This window comes from Chenopodium album, chromosome 2 (genome assembly GCF_948465745.1).
Source record: "Chenopodium album chromosome 2, dcCheAlbu1.1, whole genome shotgun sequence".
NCBI classification, from domain to species: Eukaryota; Viridiplantae; Streptophyta; class Magnoliopsida; order Caryophyllales; family Amaranthaceae; genus Chenopodium; species Chenopodium album.
In genome coordinates this window covers 7,308,547-7,322,902 of record NC_137835.1, presented here as the reverse complement: position 1 = coordinate 7,322,902, position 14,356 = coordinate 7,308,547, and the positions used below count along the sequence as shown (strand labels likewise).

General features: G+C 33.2%; 2 protein-coding genes across 5 annotated transcripts; both read right to left on the bottom strand.

Annotated features, from left to right (window-relative positions):
* Window positions 1–1,486, bottom strand: LOC145567645 (protein WRKY1-like). The gene is made up of 5 exons (XM_081626983.1): window positions 912–1,486; window positions 692–817; window positions 365–470; window positions 153–218; window positions 1–39 (listed from the first exon to the last, which is right to left on the bottom strand). Exons 1-5 carry the CDS (start codon window positions 1,484–1,486, stop codon window positions 1–3), a joined length of 912 nt encoding a protein of 303 aa, XP_081483109.1.
* Window positions 1,487–2,297: 811 nt separating this feature from the next.
* Window positions 2,298–7,980, bottom strand: LOC145581598 (uncharacterized). Of its 4 annotated transcripts, none has more exons than XM_081638622.1 (5): window positions 7,510–7,980; window positions 5,223–5,392; window positions 4,747–4,843; window positions 3,953–4,484; window positions 2,298–3,820 (listed from the first exon to the last, which is right to left on the bottom strand). In XM_081638622.1, the coding sequence occupies exons 2-5, from the start codon at window positions 5,327–5,329 to the stop codon at window positions 2,556–2,558; spliced, it is 2,001 nt and encodes a 666-aa protein (XP_081494748.1). In that variant the 5' UTR covers window positions 5,330–5,392; window positions 7,510–7,980; the 3' UTR covers window positions 2,298–2,555. The 4 variants fall into 4 exon arrangements, with proteins under 4 accessions (XP_081494748.1, XP_081494740.1, XP_081494756.1 ...); XM_081638614.1 differs by having other exon boundaries at window positions 4,747–4,869; window positions 5,219–5,392; window positions 7,510–7,979; XM_081638630.1 differs by lacking the exon at window positions 7,510–7,980 and having other exon boundaries at window positions 4,747–4,869; window positions 5,223–5,358.
* Between the last annotated feature and the right edge of the window lie 6,376 nt (window positions 7,981–14,356).

Below are 14,356 nucleotides of genomic sequence, written 5' to 3'. Positions count from 1 at the left end.
TTAAACATGCTGACTACGTTGATAAACAAATTTCTCTACCTGTAAACGCAACATACTACTTTGACAAACAATGTAATAAAGGTATTTTAGAGGTTGAACTAATTTCACAAAAATTATTATTTGACAAAAGGATCAATGACTGATTACAACACCAGCACATATGCACTGAAGCGATGAAGTGTGTTTACAAGAGAAGTATTGAAAAATTGTATTCTGCCCTGATAAACAAAAAAGTGTGAGAGCCAATTTAGGGAGCGAAAACATGAGTTCCTCCTTCCATTCTGTTGGACCTATTAATGAGGATGTTCCTGAAACTCATTCAAAATGTAATGGTGGAATACGGAAATGTGAATGTGGAGTGAACATGCTCCCCTTCATAAGTCACAATCAACATGCTTGAATCTTGCAAACATCTTTCTACCTGTTTCCTAGCAGGGCATCCCTTGCAAGTGCTGCATTTGTAGTAACTCCTACAGAACACAAAGATCAAATGTAATATATTACCCCAAGTCGTATGCTCCCTCTGTCCGAAAATAATGAATACATCACGTTATTACTAACATAACAACGTACTTGTATATTCCCAAAAGACCAATCATATAACTCTACTAGTTTTAACAATGAGACAACATTCATCCTAAAATAAACGTGTAAAACAGTAGACTAGTATGTAAGACTTTTTAGTTTTTACCTTGGATGAGGAGAGCCTTTGATGGGTTTCTGCCCATACTTTCTCCAGCAGTACTCATCTGGTGGTATATCAGCTATTTTGTCACTGATGGCTGGAACTCTTACTTTTCGCTTTTCCCTTCGCTTCCTGGAGGATTCAGAATTTCAGAGAGGTTGTTTCTGATAAATCCTTCATAACGCATAAACAGGCAAAATAATTGGGGAAAAACAAAATGCTGTACCTTTTTTTTGAGCAATGGCAAGTCTTGCTGGAGGAAGCACATTTAGTGGTAGCATCCTCACTGAAACTCAAAATCCCTGACATTGAGTTCTGCATGACAATCTGCCTGCTGCTGCTTGTGGTTGATCCTTCCATGCACAACACGGGATTGGAATATGACCGATTGATATTGATCACATCAATTTTTGAGCTTATAAAGTTGAATTCTTTATTAGGAACGCGAGTTGAAGATGCCAACTTGTAAGAGTTGTCAATCGAAAGACCAACCATATCTTTCGGGTTTATCCCCATGTTTTTAGGCAGAGGACCCTGCTTAACCCTCCTAGAAGGTTTTGTTTTTGTTGATGTTGAATCCTCCAAGAGATAGAGGAGTTTCTTGAACTCCTTGATCGCTTCATTGGCAATTAGGCTCGACTGTTTTATCATGCTACTATTTAACAGGTTGTTCTGATCAGAAATTGAGCTGATATATTGGTGGGCATATCTTAATCCTGTTTGAGCCGCCTCATTGACTTGTAAATCACTAATGCTACAGATTGCTGTGTTCAAATCACATGCATTTGAAGCAGCTTGCATTGTCTGAAAGAACTTAATTTCTTCAAACAGTTTTTGTTGGTTGATCAAGAAAGGCTGTTATTTTTTTTGATAGAAATTTCAGTTTGACTATCCAACTTAATGGGGAATCATTACTACAATAGTTTATATTTGATAGAATAAAAGTCATAAACATAGTTCATTTAATTATTAATATGATAATCATCAAGGTTCATATGAGTAAATTAGACATATAGCCAGATGGGATTAACAAGTTATCACGTCGTAACGTTATCTTTGCTCAAGTAGTCAACCGATGCTCCTACTCAGCAGAGGTCTCTATTGTAAGGCAGAATCTCAAGGGTTGTTGCCTGTTGCCCACACTTAAATATGAAAATATCTTACTAATTGAAAACAGAAGATTTTTAATGCATTTTTATCCAATTTTAAAAGTTAAGAGCTAACAATATATGTACTTAAATCACTCGTGTTGAAGATGGGTATTGTCCAAGTGTCGCCATTAATTCGAAAAAATGTACCCAATTGCGGTTCAAATGAAGCTTCAAGTATCTGTACCCATGTTCAGCCGTAGAATATCATATTAAAGTACTAAACACAAAGAAAAGTTCAAATATTAGATTAACTATACTGATCTGAAAGAAGATTAGAAATATTCAATCATTGTTTACTTTCACAATGCACGCCATTGTCCAAGAATGTTCTTCGAAACACTGCTGTGCAGGTCTAACGATATTACCTGAGAGATTCAAGGACCCCCCCCCCCCCCCCCCCCCCCCCCCCCCATCAGCAAACTGGAAATGGGGAAGATGTACCATCATTCTCAGCAGCATACTGAACTAAAATTTTCATGTCAATCAGTATAACAATGTTAAAAATTTACCCAGCATTCCATCTAAACCCTATTTGACATATCTCTACATGAAACTTAGCTAAACCACACATAAACTTCACTACAGCACTTTATAAATGAGTTAAAGCCTTCAAAAGGGATAATTATTGTGATATCCACTTGACCTATATATAAGCTCTGTATCTATAATCAGAACCTGCACATAAAGAGATCAGCCCTGATAACTTACAGTTTCTCACTTCATGCATAATACCTTCTTCGGACTCTTGACCTCTTGCTCCTTGTTGTCCTACACCAATCACTTCCTCCGTCATCACCCATCTTTGCCCTCATCTTTTTGTATTCTCGTGACCTTATAACACCTTCCAAAAGATTAATATCTTCTCGGATCTCTTGCCTTGATAAAGTGGATAGGCCAGGGAGTATATCTTTCTGAAAATCTTTCATACGAGTTCCCCTTTTTAGCTTACACCTGACATCCTTGTTCTCTGATTCATCCACCAGAAACGCGGTTGAGGTTACACAATAATCAGCAGTGCTGATCTCTTCTGCCTTCAGTACCATTGCCTCGTAAGATTCAGAAGAACACTGAGGCTGGTCATTTTCTTCATTTTGGATCTTCTTCAAAGGCATTTTCAATGATTCACCTTCACATAAGGTTCCTGTTTTCAAAGACATTTGTAAAAGTAGTTCAGCTGCTGCTTGAATGGTTCCATCAACCTCTGGTTCGTTCCTAATAATGCACTGAACATTCGATTCAGAGCTACCAGAAGATCGTAGGTCTTGCTCTCCTGATTGAGTGACTAACAGACCGATGTTAAGTTTTTCTCCATCAGACGTAGCAAAATTAACATCACCACATCGAATACCAGATTGCATGGTCTTTATGCTGCTTGAATGATGATCTATCATGCCTTCTGAATCAGAAGAATTAGATAGCTTGCAGCAATTAAGTTGTTCAAGGGGTTCTGCACCCTTCTCTAAGATTGCTTCTGCTCCAACTGCATCAACCATGTCCATCTCACATGAAAGACCATCTGAAATCTTTGAAGATGACCCCACGCTCGATATTTTTGGGTCAGATTTGCTACTGCAAAGCTCCTCAGAGGACTCAGAATCAAGATATACAACGCTGATGTTGGGTTCATTATGTTCTCTACACTTCTCATCCTTACTGCACTTTTCTCCATCACTGCCTTTGTTATTTACATCTATTTGTCGAAGATTTCCATGCAATTCCACAAACGAGTTCACATTTGCTTCTTTCCAAAAACTGGGGCCGACAAAAGAAGCTACATTGGACATGGGATAAACCTTATCTAACACAGATGATGAGCTAGTTATTGATGAATTGACCACCACTGAATGATTATTTGAGAAATATGATTGGTCTTCAAGCTGAACTGTATTAAGGTCCAAGCTATTATTTATTTTACAAGCAGGTGCCCTTTTATTCTCGTTCAAAAGATTAGCAAGCAAGGATTTTTGGTGGTTCCCATTTGTTCCTGCACACATGATGACATGAGCAGATTGATCTCTGATCATTAAGCAATTTCCACACAAAAAGATCCCAGATGCAAAATAAACTAGGAAGTAGGAATAGCGTTATGGGCAAGTATTGTAACTCAAAGGTATACCTGAATCACATAGTGATTGTGTCTGACAGCTTAAACCAGCATCTACAGGAGATCTGTGCAGTGTGGTTCTGTATGAGCCATCCTTGATGGCACTTTGTGAAAGGCTTTCTGGCTTCAGCTTGCTACTGTTCAAAAAACTATCTGACTTTTGGTCGTCTCTGGAACAATTTTTTGGAGCAGCTGAGCCAGAAGTTAGCCTAATACATGCTTCAGAATTTGAAAGGCTTAAATTTTCATCTTCAAGATCAATGATGTCAATTAAAGATGAACACGGCTTTTTGTCCTTCCAAGATCTGAGTTCTCCACTCTTTTTGCTAGCATTAGGTCCAATGCTCAAAGACAGGTTTAGATGACCTGGATCAAAATCGGAAGAATTCTTGGTCACTACCCCTATTCCAGAGGAATCATCAACACATTGGCCAATAAATTCATCGGCTGAAAGATGGAGATCAAGATGTTTCTGCATAGTCACAGGAGGCTTTTGCTGTAACTCATAATACATATTGAAGTTTGAAAATTGCATGTATTCAGCCTGAAAAAACATTAGTTTCATTGTCATATACTTGCAAGAAACAAGGGAAATTCCAGTATGAAATTGTTACAAGTTCAAGTATTCACAAATATTACTGCAGCAAGACGACATCACATTACAATAACCCATAAGGAACCTCCCATCCCAATCCACACTACCTCCACAACAGAAACAAAGAAGCAAAAGCAGAAAAGATAAAAGTGGCACTGCCATTTATGTGAAGGGATATTGTATACTTCGTATAAAATAGCTTCAAACTCACCTTTGAACAGCTCAAATTATTGTTAAAGCCTCCTTTGTGCATACTGTAATTATATACACCCTTCTGTTTCAATTCTTCCATCCTAGCTATTTGTACTCTGTAAAGTTCATGAAGTTCAGTGACCTGAAGACAAAATCATGTAAAATAATTTAAAAGTTGAGTGAATTCTCCTGTTTGCACAAAATTTCAGGATGTAAAGGACATCCAAATTCAGCGACAAATAACCTTGAATTGCCAAAACAATTGAAAATCAAATACAAAAGCACAGGATATAAAGGACATCCAGAGTCTGCGACAAATAACCTAGAATTGCAAAAAAAAAATATTGAAAATCAAATGAAATTTTTGCTTGATATAGCTATGGACTTATGAATCTATAAAAAAAATCGCTGGCTGTCAGAAGTTGAGTATATATAACTAAGGAAAGCATCATAATCAACCATTTTTGTGTGAATTGAATGAAAATTAATACCTGCCTCCTAAAAGCAAACTCTTGATCAAGCATTGTCTGCTTTAATGTCTCTTTTAATGAATCTCTAGACTTGTGAACAGAATATAGATCAAGGACACCTTGGTCAAGCATTTTACCCTCGCAGACATTAGAGGAAGAGACCACTACTGGACTTGATTTCACAATCCCCCATTCCTGCACATCTTTCACCCTTTCAGAAGAAGAAATCGGCATGTTGAGGGAAATCTTAAAAAGGCTGCACTATCAATTGGGTATATAAACTACAAAATAGAGGCAAGACATGCATTTAGTGTCCCGTGATCTACTGCCAATAATGATATAGATAGGATCAGATGAGATCAGGGTCAAAGGTTCATGTATTAATTGCAATGGCCAAAGCTTTCCAGCTGATATTTTCCGAAAATAAGGAGTTGAAGAGCGTGTAACAGCCAATAGCATCGTTACATTTGCTGTACATCAAGTAAATGGCACAATCTTAACACGCTATCAAAACTAAAAGGACTTATATAATACCAATCAGTTTCTACAGGGCTAACGGCAGTGTTTGTTACAGGAATTCAAGGGCTTACTCAATATGGATCAGTTTCTAAAGGGCTAAAGGCATTGTTTGTTACAGGATTCCCCCTCATAGGTAGTCAAGTAACAAAAAATAGTGGTTCAGAGCAAGCCAGACCAAGGCTCTATTTGTTTTGGTAGAAAACATTTTCTTGGAATGATTTTCCCTCAACTCTCCATTTTCCTTTAGAGAAGGAAAACCATTTTCCTTCCTTAAAGAAGGTATACCACGTTTTCCTTTTTACTCCTCTATCCTTCCCCACCCATTTACTTCCATTCATTTTATCCATGAGTTTTCAATAGTCAAAGAAGCAAGAAAAAATCATTTTCACAATCATGCTTTCCATGGAAAATTATCTAATTTAGAAAATGATTATGACATCCCACAAAAAATGTTTTCCATCAAAACAAATGGAGTCCAAGTGACGGAATGTGATCAAGCCATATTGTAGCCACAAAAACAGTAGGCTATCATACTTAAACACTCAAACATGATATGATTCTTATAAACAGTTCATTTATATAAAAAGTGTACAACTCTGTTGATTAAAGATGGCACATTGGCATGTCCACTTATTCATAAACCCATACACAACTGATCCTGGTTCCACATTTATTGATCCAACATCCAAGCAATACCTCGACCACAAAAAGGTCCCATCCCAAAACCATCAAGGAACAAAACAAGTAAAATGCAAAAGTTATACTTCCTCAGGTTTTTATTTATTGCAACACACCATTTTGACATGCATTTTTAGAAAGATACTCCATTAGACTAGGCAAACGGACAAATTAATTGAAATTTTTTACCACAGATAAGAAGAAAGTGTTAAGTTACGGTTTGAATTTTATACCTAAATCCGTCCATTTGTCTCTTCTAATCACTTTCTCAAATAATTTGCGCGAAAAGTGCGTTGCAAGTATAAGAAAACAAAGGAAGTATAATACTGAAAGTCTGAAACACCTCAATCTTGAACTACTCCATAACCATTTCAATGGAAATATCCAGTAAGTTATCAATTCAGTAAAAATTCAGTCCCTTTGTATAATTTACTGTTTACTGCATATGACATTATCACATTTTAATCTCAAAGATCAAAATTTCAACCATAATTAACCTGATGAAAGCAATTGAAGCAACAGAATTACAACGATCCACGAACTCTATCATGTTCCACACTTTTAAGAATTACTATTCAATTCCAATAAGTCCGTACATGATTATAACATAATAAATTCGTGGGTCCTATAATTAATTATTCCAAAGAAGATAAACCCAGAAAATTATCAAAATTAAAACCCAACATACATACAGAATCGTGAAAAAACCCCAAAAACAAACAAATAATTGAGTAATTGTAGGTAAAGCAGCTAATTATATAAAAAAGACTGTATATAAATACTACAGTAGTATATAATAATGACTATCATAATCATATATCAATATATGGAACAGTTAGAAAATGAAGGAACGTAAACAAAATCAAATCGAGAAACCCAACAACAATGTAACCATCCCAAAAAAAATATGAGAATAATATAACTACTCGTATAAAACTATATAGTAAAATCCGACTTCCTAAATTAAAATTAAAAATAAAAAAAATAAAAAAAAAAAAAAAAAAGTTTCATATTGTATAATAATACGAGAAGTGTATAATAATAAGAGGGAAAGAATAAAAAATATATACATATGGATGGTAAGGCAGAAGATATTTAAGACAGAGAAAGAGTACCAGGATCTGAGAAAAGAAGTACGAAAGGAAGAAGAAAAGTATGTAGAGGTCACAAGTAACCAAACATTGTTGTTGATGTTGAATGCTTCCAAAAACGTAGCAATATTATTGTCAAATAAATAATAAAGAGTGGTATAATCTTCCAGTGAAAAGAAGAAAGAAAGAAAGAATTCTGTTTGTGTTGGGAATGGAAAATTGAAGAAGATGGAAATAATCTAAGTTTAATGTAGTTGAGGTTGAGGAGAGAGAAAATTAAACATAAAAATCGGGTAAGTTTCTTTAAGTGTGGGAGATTAGAGAGAGGAGAGAGAAAAAAATGGAAAAATAAGTAAATGTCTCATTCACTCATTCATCAGTCGTTGGGATTCCCCTTTCTCTCTCCTCCTCCTCAACTCCTATTTTCTCAAACACACTACTAGGAGAGTAGGAGTACTAGCCTCCTCTCTTTTTTTTTTCTTTTTTTTTTTCATCTGCACTTTCAGATTTCTGTTGCAAAAACAAGGCCAGTCAGAATTTGTTGGGACACTTTCAATGCTATAAACCACGCTATTATGGACCTTTTTACCTAGGCCTAAGCTATATATATAGCATTACCTTTTTTTTATTAGTACCGTATTTATTTCTATTTGAGATAATACTCCCTCCGTTTGTAAATACTTGTTTCATTTCTTCATTTGCGGAGAGAAATTATAGGAAGTAATAAAATATGGAGATAGTAGGGTAGTTGAGAGAATAAAAAATTATAAAAAACACAAGTAGTGGAAGAATAGGAGGAGAGAGAGTAATATGTTGGGTTCATTTAGTGTTAGAAATTAATTAAATATTGTAAAAGTTTTTCAAAAATGGAAATAGAGCAAGTAATTAAAATCGGCCGGAAAATGAAAATGGAGCAAGTATTTAAAAACGGATGGAGTATAATTGTGTGGGATGTTATTTGATTCATTTCATTTCATTTCATTGTATGAGTATATTTTATAAATAAGATTTTACTTTTATTTACCCTTTATTTTTGGTGTATAGAGCCACAATAGTGGGGCTGAGAATCGATCCAAGAATCTTCCGGAATCAAAGAAAAAGCTCTAATCACTTTTTTATTTTTTTGAAACCAAGCTCTAAGCACTTGAAAATGAAGATATATACTGAGTACATTTTAAAATATGTCTTGGATATTGTAAAAAATTAAATGAGACAATAATATAAGGACATTTGGAATGCTTGTATAATTACCCGATTTGTATTTGTTAAAATTTGCCAATCAGGATAATCTAACTTTGAATCATAGAAGATACGGAGTAGAATTTAAGATAGAATTTTACTAAACTGAATTCCGCAAGTTCCTCTCTTATAACACTCTTATAATTGTTGTAATTCCTCTCTATTACAATGTGAAAATTCTTTTATGACCCACATCAAGGGCAAATACTCCGTAATTATTTTGTGTGTAAAGTTAACAAATATCTTTTTGATTTGCATAATATATATATATATATATATATATTGATAAAACGCGTAACTATTGTAGAATAGTCACGTGTAATTTTTCACTCATAAGATACATATGAATAAATAACATTACGGTAGTAACGATACGATATACTCCGTATAATGTTACTATGTAAAAGGTTGTTGGATTAGTATATTAAAATTGATGAATTAATCTACATTATTTAAACACAAGAAGTTGTTGGATTAGTATATTAAAATTGATGAATTAATCTACATTATTTAAACACAAGAAATTATACTTTAATACTTACGTATTTGGTATTCCTTATAACTGTATAAGGTTATGATAGAGTGATACTTGTTACAACTAAGATGGTGACAGCTTCCACCAGGCCGGCCATCTTCTATCCCTTTCCAATTTCCATGGTATATAAATATAAATATCATATAGATGGGCTATTTTAAAAGTATGAAGCTGATCGACCATATGTCCATATGTGATATCGAAATTGCAACGTACCTAAAACATCATTATCATGTTCAAGAGGCATTGGCCCCCGTACCCACAAGTTCACAACGACATCAAATTCATGTGTTTTTTTTTTCTCTAAACAAAAAAAAAAAAAAAAAAAAAAAAAAAAAAAAAATTACATAAATAAATAAAATAAAAAATTATATACTCAATTTATTTTATGAGTGCCCTTCAAAAAAACAAAAAAATATTATGAGTGTATTAATTACAAATGACAAATTCTCCGTATTATATTGCCGTGACAATTTTTAATTATACCTCTTCTGAGTCTTATCTATCAACTTTAATATTTTAATCAATTAAAGTACTCCATCGTTTCATAATAATTAATCAGAGATTTTTCAGTGCGGCAAGCCACATGGGTGCGGCAAGGGTTATTTGTAGGGTGTTAATTATCTTCTAGGGTTATTTGTATGAGTTACTTGTATTTTGGGGCTATACAGAGCTATTTGGGATTAAATATTAAGAATATGGAGTAATATTAATTACTCCGATTTATGCATAATTTTATCATAAATCTTCAACTTAATTCTATTTTAGAAAGTATATTTAATATTAGGGTTATATATATCATTGCCCATAAATGTGTCACTCTGGTAAAAACTACCCATAAACAAAACTGTGATCTTGTTATTTGCATATATATAGTTCACAGAACGTCAATAGTTGTAACTTATATATCTATTGGATACTCCTTAGGGCCTGTTCACAATTACTTAATTTCAGTTCAGTTCAGCTCCAATCAGTTCATTTCAGTTCATTTCAGTTCAGTTCAGTTCAGCTCCAATCAGTTCAGTTCAATTCAGTTCAGTTCAGCTCTTAATTTCCCTCTCTCATAAAATATTCATTTCAGCTTAGTTAGTTCAGTTCAGTTCAGTTCAGTTCAGCTCCAATCAGTTTAGTTCAGTTCAGTTCAGCTCCAATCAGTTTAGTTCAGTTCAGTTCAGTTCAATTCAGCTCCAATCAGTTCAATTCAGTTCAGTTAAGTAAATGTGAATAGGCCCTTAGTCCTTACTTTAGTTATGCTCACTTGATATGGTAGTCTTGCGCGTCTAGCCCTTAACTTTCATGATTAATGCATAACTAACTAAAATAAATCCTTTTTATTTAGTATCGTTAGAGGAGTAAAGTTGAAAGATTTGCGAGAATGGACCCCACTAAAGTTTTTTCAATTAAGGACTTTAAGGTGAAGAGTATTAGCATCATGAAAAGTACTCCTAATAGTTTTTGTTTCATCTGAAAAGGGTACAAGTTAGGTCATGATTAAGTTTTTTTTCGGGTAAATAAAATATGAAGGGCATTACCAACATAAAATTTCATTAAGATTCGTCAAATTATTAGATTTAGCAGGATAAACACTTTGGGAGTGTGAATGGGAAAAATAAACGAGTATGAGTATGAGATTGATGATTCAAACATTGGAACTTAATCGATAAACTAGGTTAAATCCCGTGCCATGCACGTTCATAATTAAACTTTACAACAAAATTTATAAAGAATGGTGTTGATTCAACAAATTTATCCAATATATATATATATATAAATTTGTAACAAAATAATAGTCTCTAATTAAAGATATTGATGGTCAAAGTTGTGTCTCAACAAATGTGCAAATCCAACCATAACTTATAAAAAAACGGAGAAGTGAGATTGAGGTATAGCTCAAGTGGTTAGAGTTTCCCTCCCGATTCTATTTTATAAACGGAGGAGTATAATATAATAAAATGATTTTGTTAAGTTGTTCTTATAAACGTTACGTATATTTGTAAGATTTATACAAATTATCCTACCAAAATTATTAATTTTATTTTTAATTAAAATAAATTTTAAGTCGGAGGAAAAAAAAATTATAATAATATTATGATAATCTTGGATGATGATATATGTCAATACCTTAATTTTAAAATATGTTAATATATTTGTAACTAAAAGATTTTTAGTATATAAAATATTTGTTGAAAATTAAAAAAAAAATAAAATTAATTGAGTATGATTGGATTAAATGTGTTGTCAAAATGGAAATAAGTATTATGGTAGGTTATAAAATAGAAGTTATTAAAATTTGGCAAAAAAAAAAAGGAAAGAAGAAAAGGCGGGAAATTTTTGTATAACATCGTGACCAGTGTCACGTTAGGTTCGCTTTTAGTATAGGTTAATTGATTGATTAAGCTGGATTTGTATTATGATGTAGCTGAATTATTAGTAGGTAGGGTTTCATTTTCTTTGATTTACTTCATCTATAGCATTTAGGGCATGTTCTCATATACTGAACTCAGCTAAACTGAACTGAACTTAATATTTTATAAGAGAAGGAAATTAGGAGCTGAACTGAATTGAACTGAACTGAGCTGAATTGAACTGACTTGAACTAAACTGAAAATAAACGTATGAGAACAGGGCCTTAGTGAGTAATGTATAGGCTGATTAGTAAAATGATCAAATTCAAGGTGGTTAGTTATCGATTTTGATGATTCATTTTTCTCAATTTTCAAAAAATTTTACTACATACTCGAATATCTGATCCTATATATGACCGTTCAAGAATTTCTAGCTATAGTTCTAGATAGCAAAATTTAAAATTTTTACTACGTATTTTATTTTATGACAAGAGGAGATAGTGAAAATTGTGTACATACAAAAAAACCTTAGAGAAATTATAAGTATGTTAACAAATGGAAATAACCGAAAAACTAATGAAATAAGGTAACTAAGCGAAGAGATCATCCAAAGTCCTTGTGTAACTAGTTATAATACTCCGTAGCTTGCTACTTGTTCTCTAAATGATATACGGAGTATTACTCAATAAGGCAACTTGATCTTTAGAAAACCACATGTTGGAGTTAGCCAGCTTGTACCCCTACATGCTGTACACATTCACCAATCTCACGTCTCACATCTCCCCTTCCCTCCCCAAAGAGTCAACATAAAAACTAGCATATTGTTAATTATTAGTATTACAGTATTACCAATCACATACTATATGCATGATTTTTATACCCTAATTCAAATCTTACTCCATGTATATAAGTAAACAGCTAAGGGAGGCTAAAATGATACATACTCGTGATATTCCGTATGACAAGATATGAACCAATTGTCCGAAAAAGAAAATTCCTTATCGAAACAAGATTATGCAATCAAACACCGATTGTAAAGCTACTATGTAATTTTGTTATTTTTACGTGGACCAACCCAAATGGTTGCCACTTGCTAGAATTTATGCTAGATTATGATCTTCTAATAAATTGGATACTTTTTTCTATCATCATTTCATGCAACACTCTAATTGATCCAAACCTAAAATTACGATCATCTAAGCAAGAGCATGCATGATGATTAGTATGAGTGAATAGACAAATTAAATAATGACCAAAAATATGGACAGGGAACAAAAGTTACAAAGGAGATCAGAGCTATTATCCCAACTATTAAGGAAATGAGTGGATTATTGTTGTTAGATCATGCTAATTAAACTAATCACTTCATCCTAATTGGTCCACACCCAAGTACCATTAGCAAATAATAATTCAGCCAAAAGATTAGGGAAAAAAAAAAAAGGTAACGTAGCTGACTTAACACGACAAATCCATTATTAATATCCAGATAATATGATATTGTTCATATTATTATAGTTGTACAGTTGTACTTAGTGGGAAGAAAGAAGGCCAGCATTTGGCTACCTGAGAATTAATCCTTTGAAATTCATTCAGGTATCTTTTCCATAAAGCATGGTGCCATTTTTATACTCCGTATATTGGAAATTAAATCTGAATTGCACAAGTACACAACCCAATTATGTTGGAGGATTTTTTTTATACTGAAATATAGACTTGAATGTATATATTGTAAATTTATAATACTCTTTTCAATCCACTGCAAACAATTTGATTTCATCAAAATTGAATCATTGACATGATTATTATTATTTTTTTTTTTTTTCAAATAGGGAATACACATTTCAATACTTCCCTTTATTTTTATATCCGTTTAAGTGTGGTCACAAATCCACCACTCATAAAATTTTATGACCGTATAGTCATTTTAACGATGACTAGCATAGAATCATCATGTGGGTTTGTTCAATGGCTTAACAATGTAGAACGACACTTTTGCTTATAGGCTAAAGTGCTCAACAATAATGCGCTTAGCTTATGTGTGTCATAATGTAGTAGTAAGTTAAAAAAAAGGAAGAATGAAGTGTTACATAGCCATTTAGAGCTAGCTTAGCTTACTTGGTATATATATAAACATTTACGTACATAAAATCAATATGTTTACCATATAATTCTACTTTATACTTATAATTGCACGAGTTGACTAACTCTCAGTCTCTCACAATTTAATTAAACTGTTACAAATCCTTGCAAGTAAAAGTGAATGGAAAAGGTATATAGAAGCAGAAGTATATATTAACCTTCAAATAATCAACAATATACTGTACTAGAATCACATTTCTGAAGGAGCATGTTTTCCGGATAAATGGTCCCTAGGTTTTGGGTTAATCAAGAAGCTACTTGTACTCTAGTAGTACATGGGGTTGTCTAAATAAAGTTCAAACTCCAAAATAGATTACTGCCAATTAATCAAATATACTACACCATTTTAAGCTAAGCAGAGTATTTTAGTTCCATTATTCAGGACTTTTGAGAATAGTGTAAAAGTGTGGACACCAGTTAATCTTAGGGAATTGGGGATTTTATATAATCCTCCATGGATCGTAGATACATAATTACTTGGACTTTTGGTCCCTAATCATGCTTATGTAGCACCTATCACGGCTATCATCAAATTATGCTAGATTGCTAGTACCATTACTTCATTTACATAAACTACGGAAGTATTACTCCAATCATATATAACATAAACTGA

What these genes read in the sequence shown, in the direction of transcription:
- LOC145581598 (XM_081638614.1), bottom strand. Translation starts at nt 5,329, where the DNA reads ATGCTTGACCAAGGTGTCCTTGATCTATATTCTGTTCACAAGTCTAGA. An exon ending in AGTTTGCTTTTAGGAGGCAG is followed by an intron (nt 4,870 to 5,218) that starts GTATTAATTTTC and finishes TTTTGTCTTCAG; the next exon opens with GTCACTGAACTTCATGAACT. An exon ending in ATAATTTGAGCTGTTCAAAG is followed by an intron (nt 4,485 to 4,746) that starts GTGAGTTTGAAG and finishes ATGTTTTTTCAG; the next exon opens with GCTGAATACATGCAATTTTC.
- LOC145567645 (XM_081626983.1), bottom strand. Translation starts at nt 1,486, where the DNA reads ATGCAAGCTGCTTCAAATGCATGTGATTTGAACACAGCAATCTGTAGC. An exon ending in AAAGGCTCTCCTCATCCAAG is followed by an intron (nt 471 to 691) that starts GTAAAAACTAAA and finishes TGTGTTCTGTAG; the next exon opens with GAGTTACTACAAATGCAGCA. An exon ending in GCTTCAGTGCATATGTGCTG is followed by an intron (nt 40 to 152) that starts GTGTTGTAATCA and finishes TTGCGTTTACAG; the next exon opens with GTAGAGAAATTTGTTTATCA.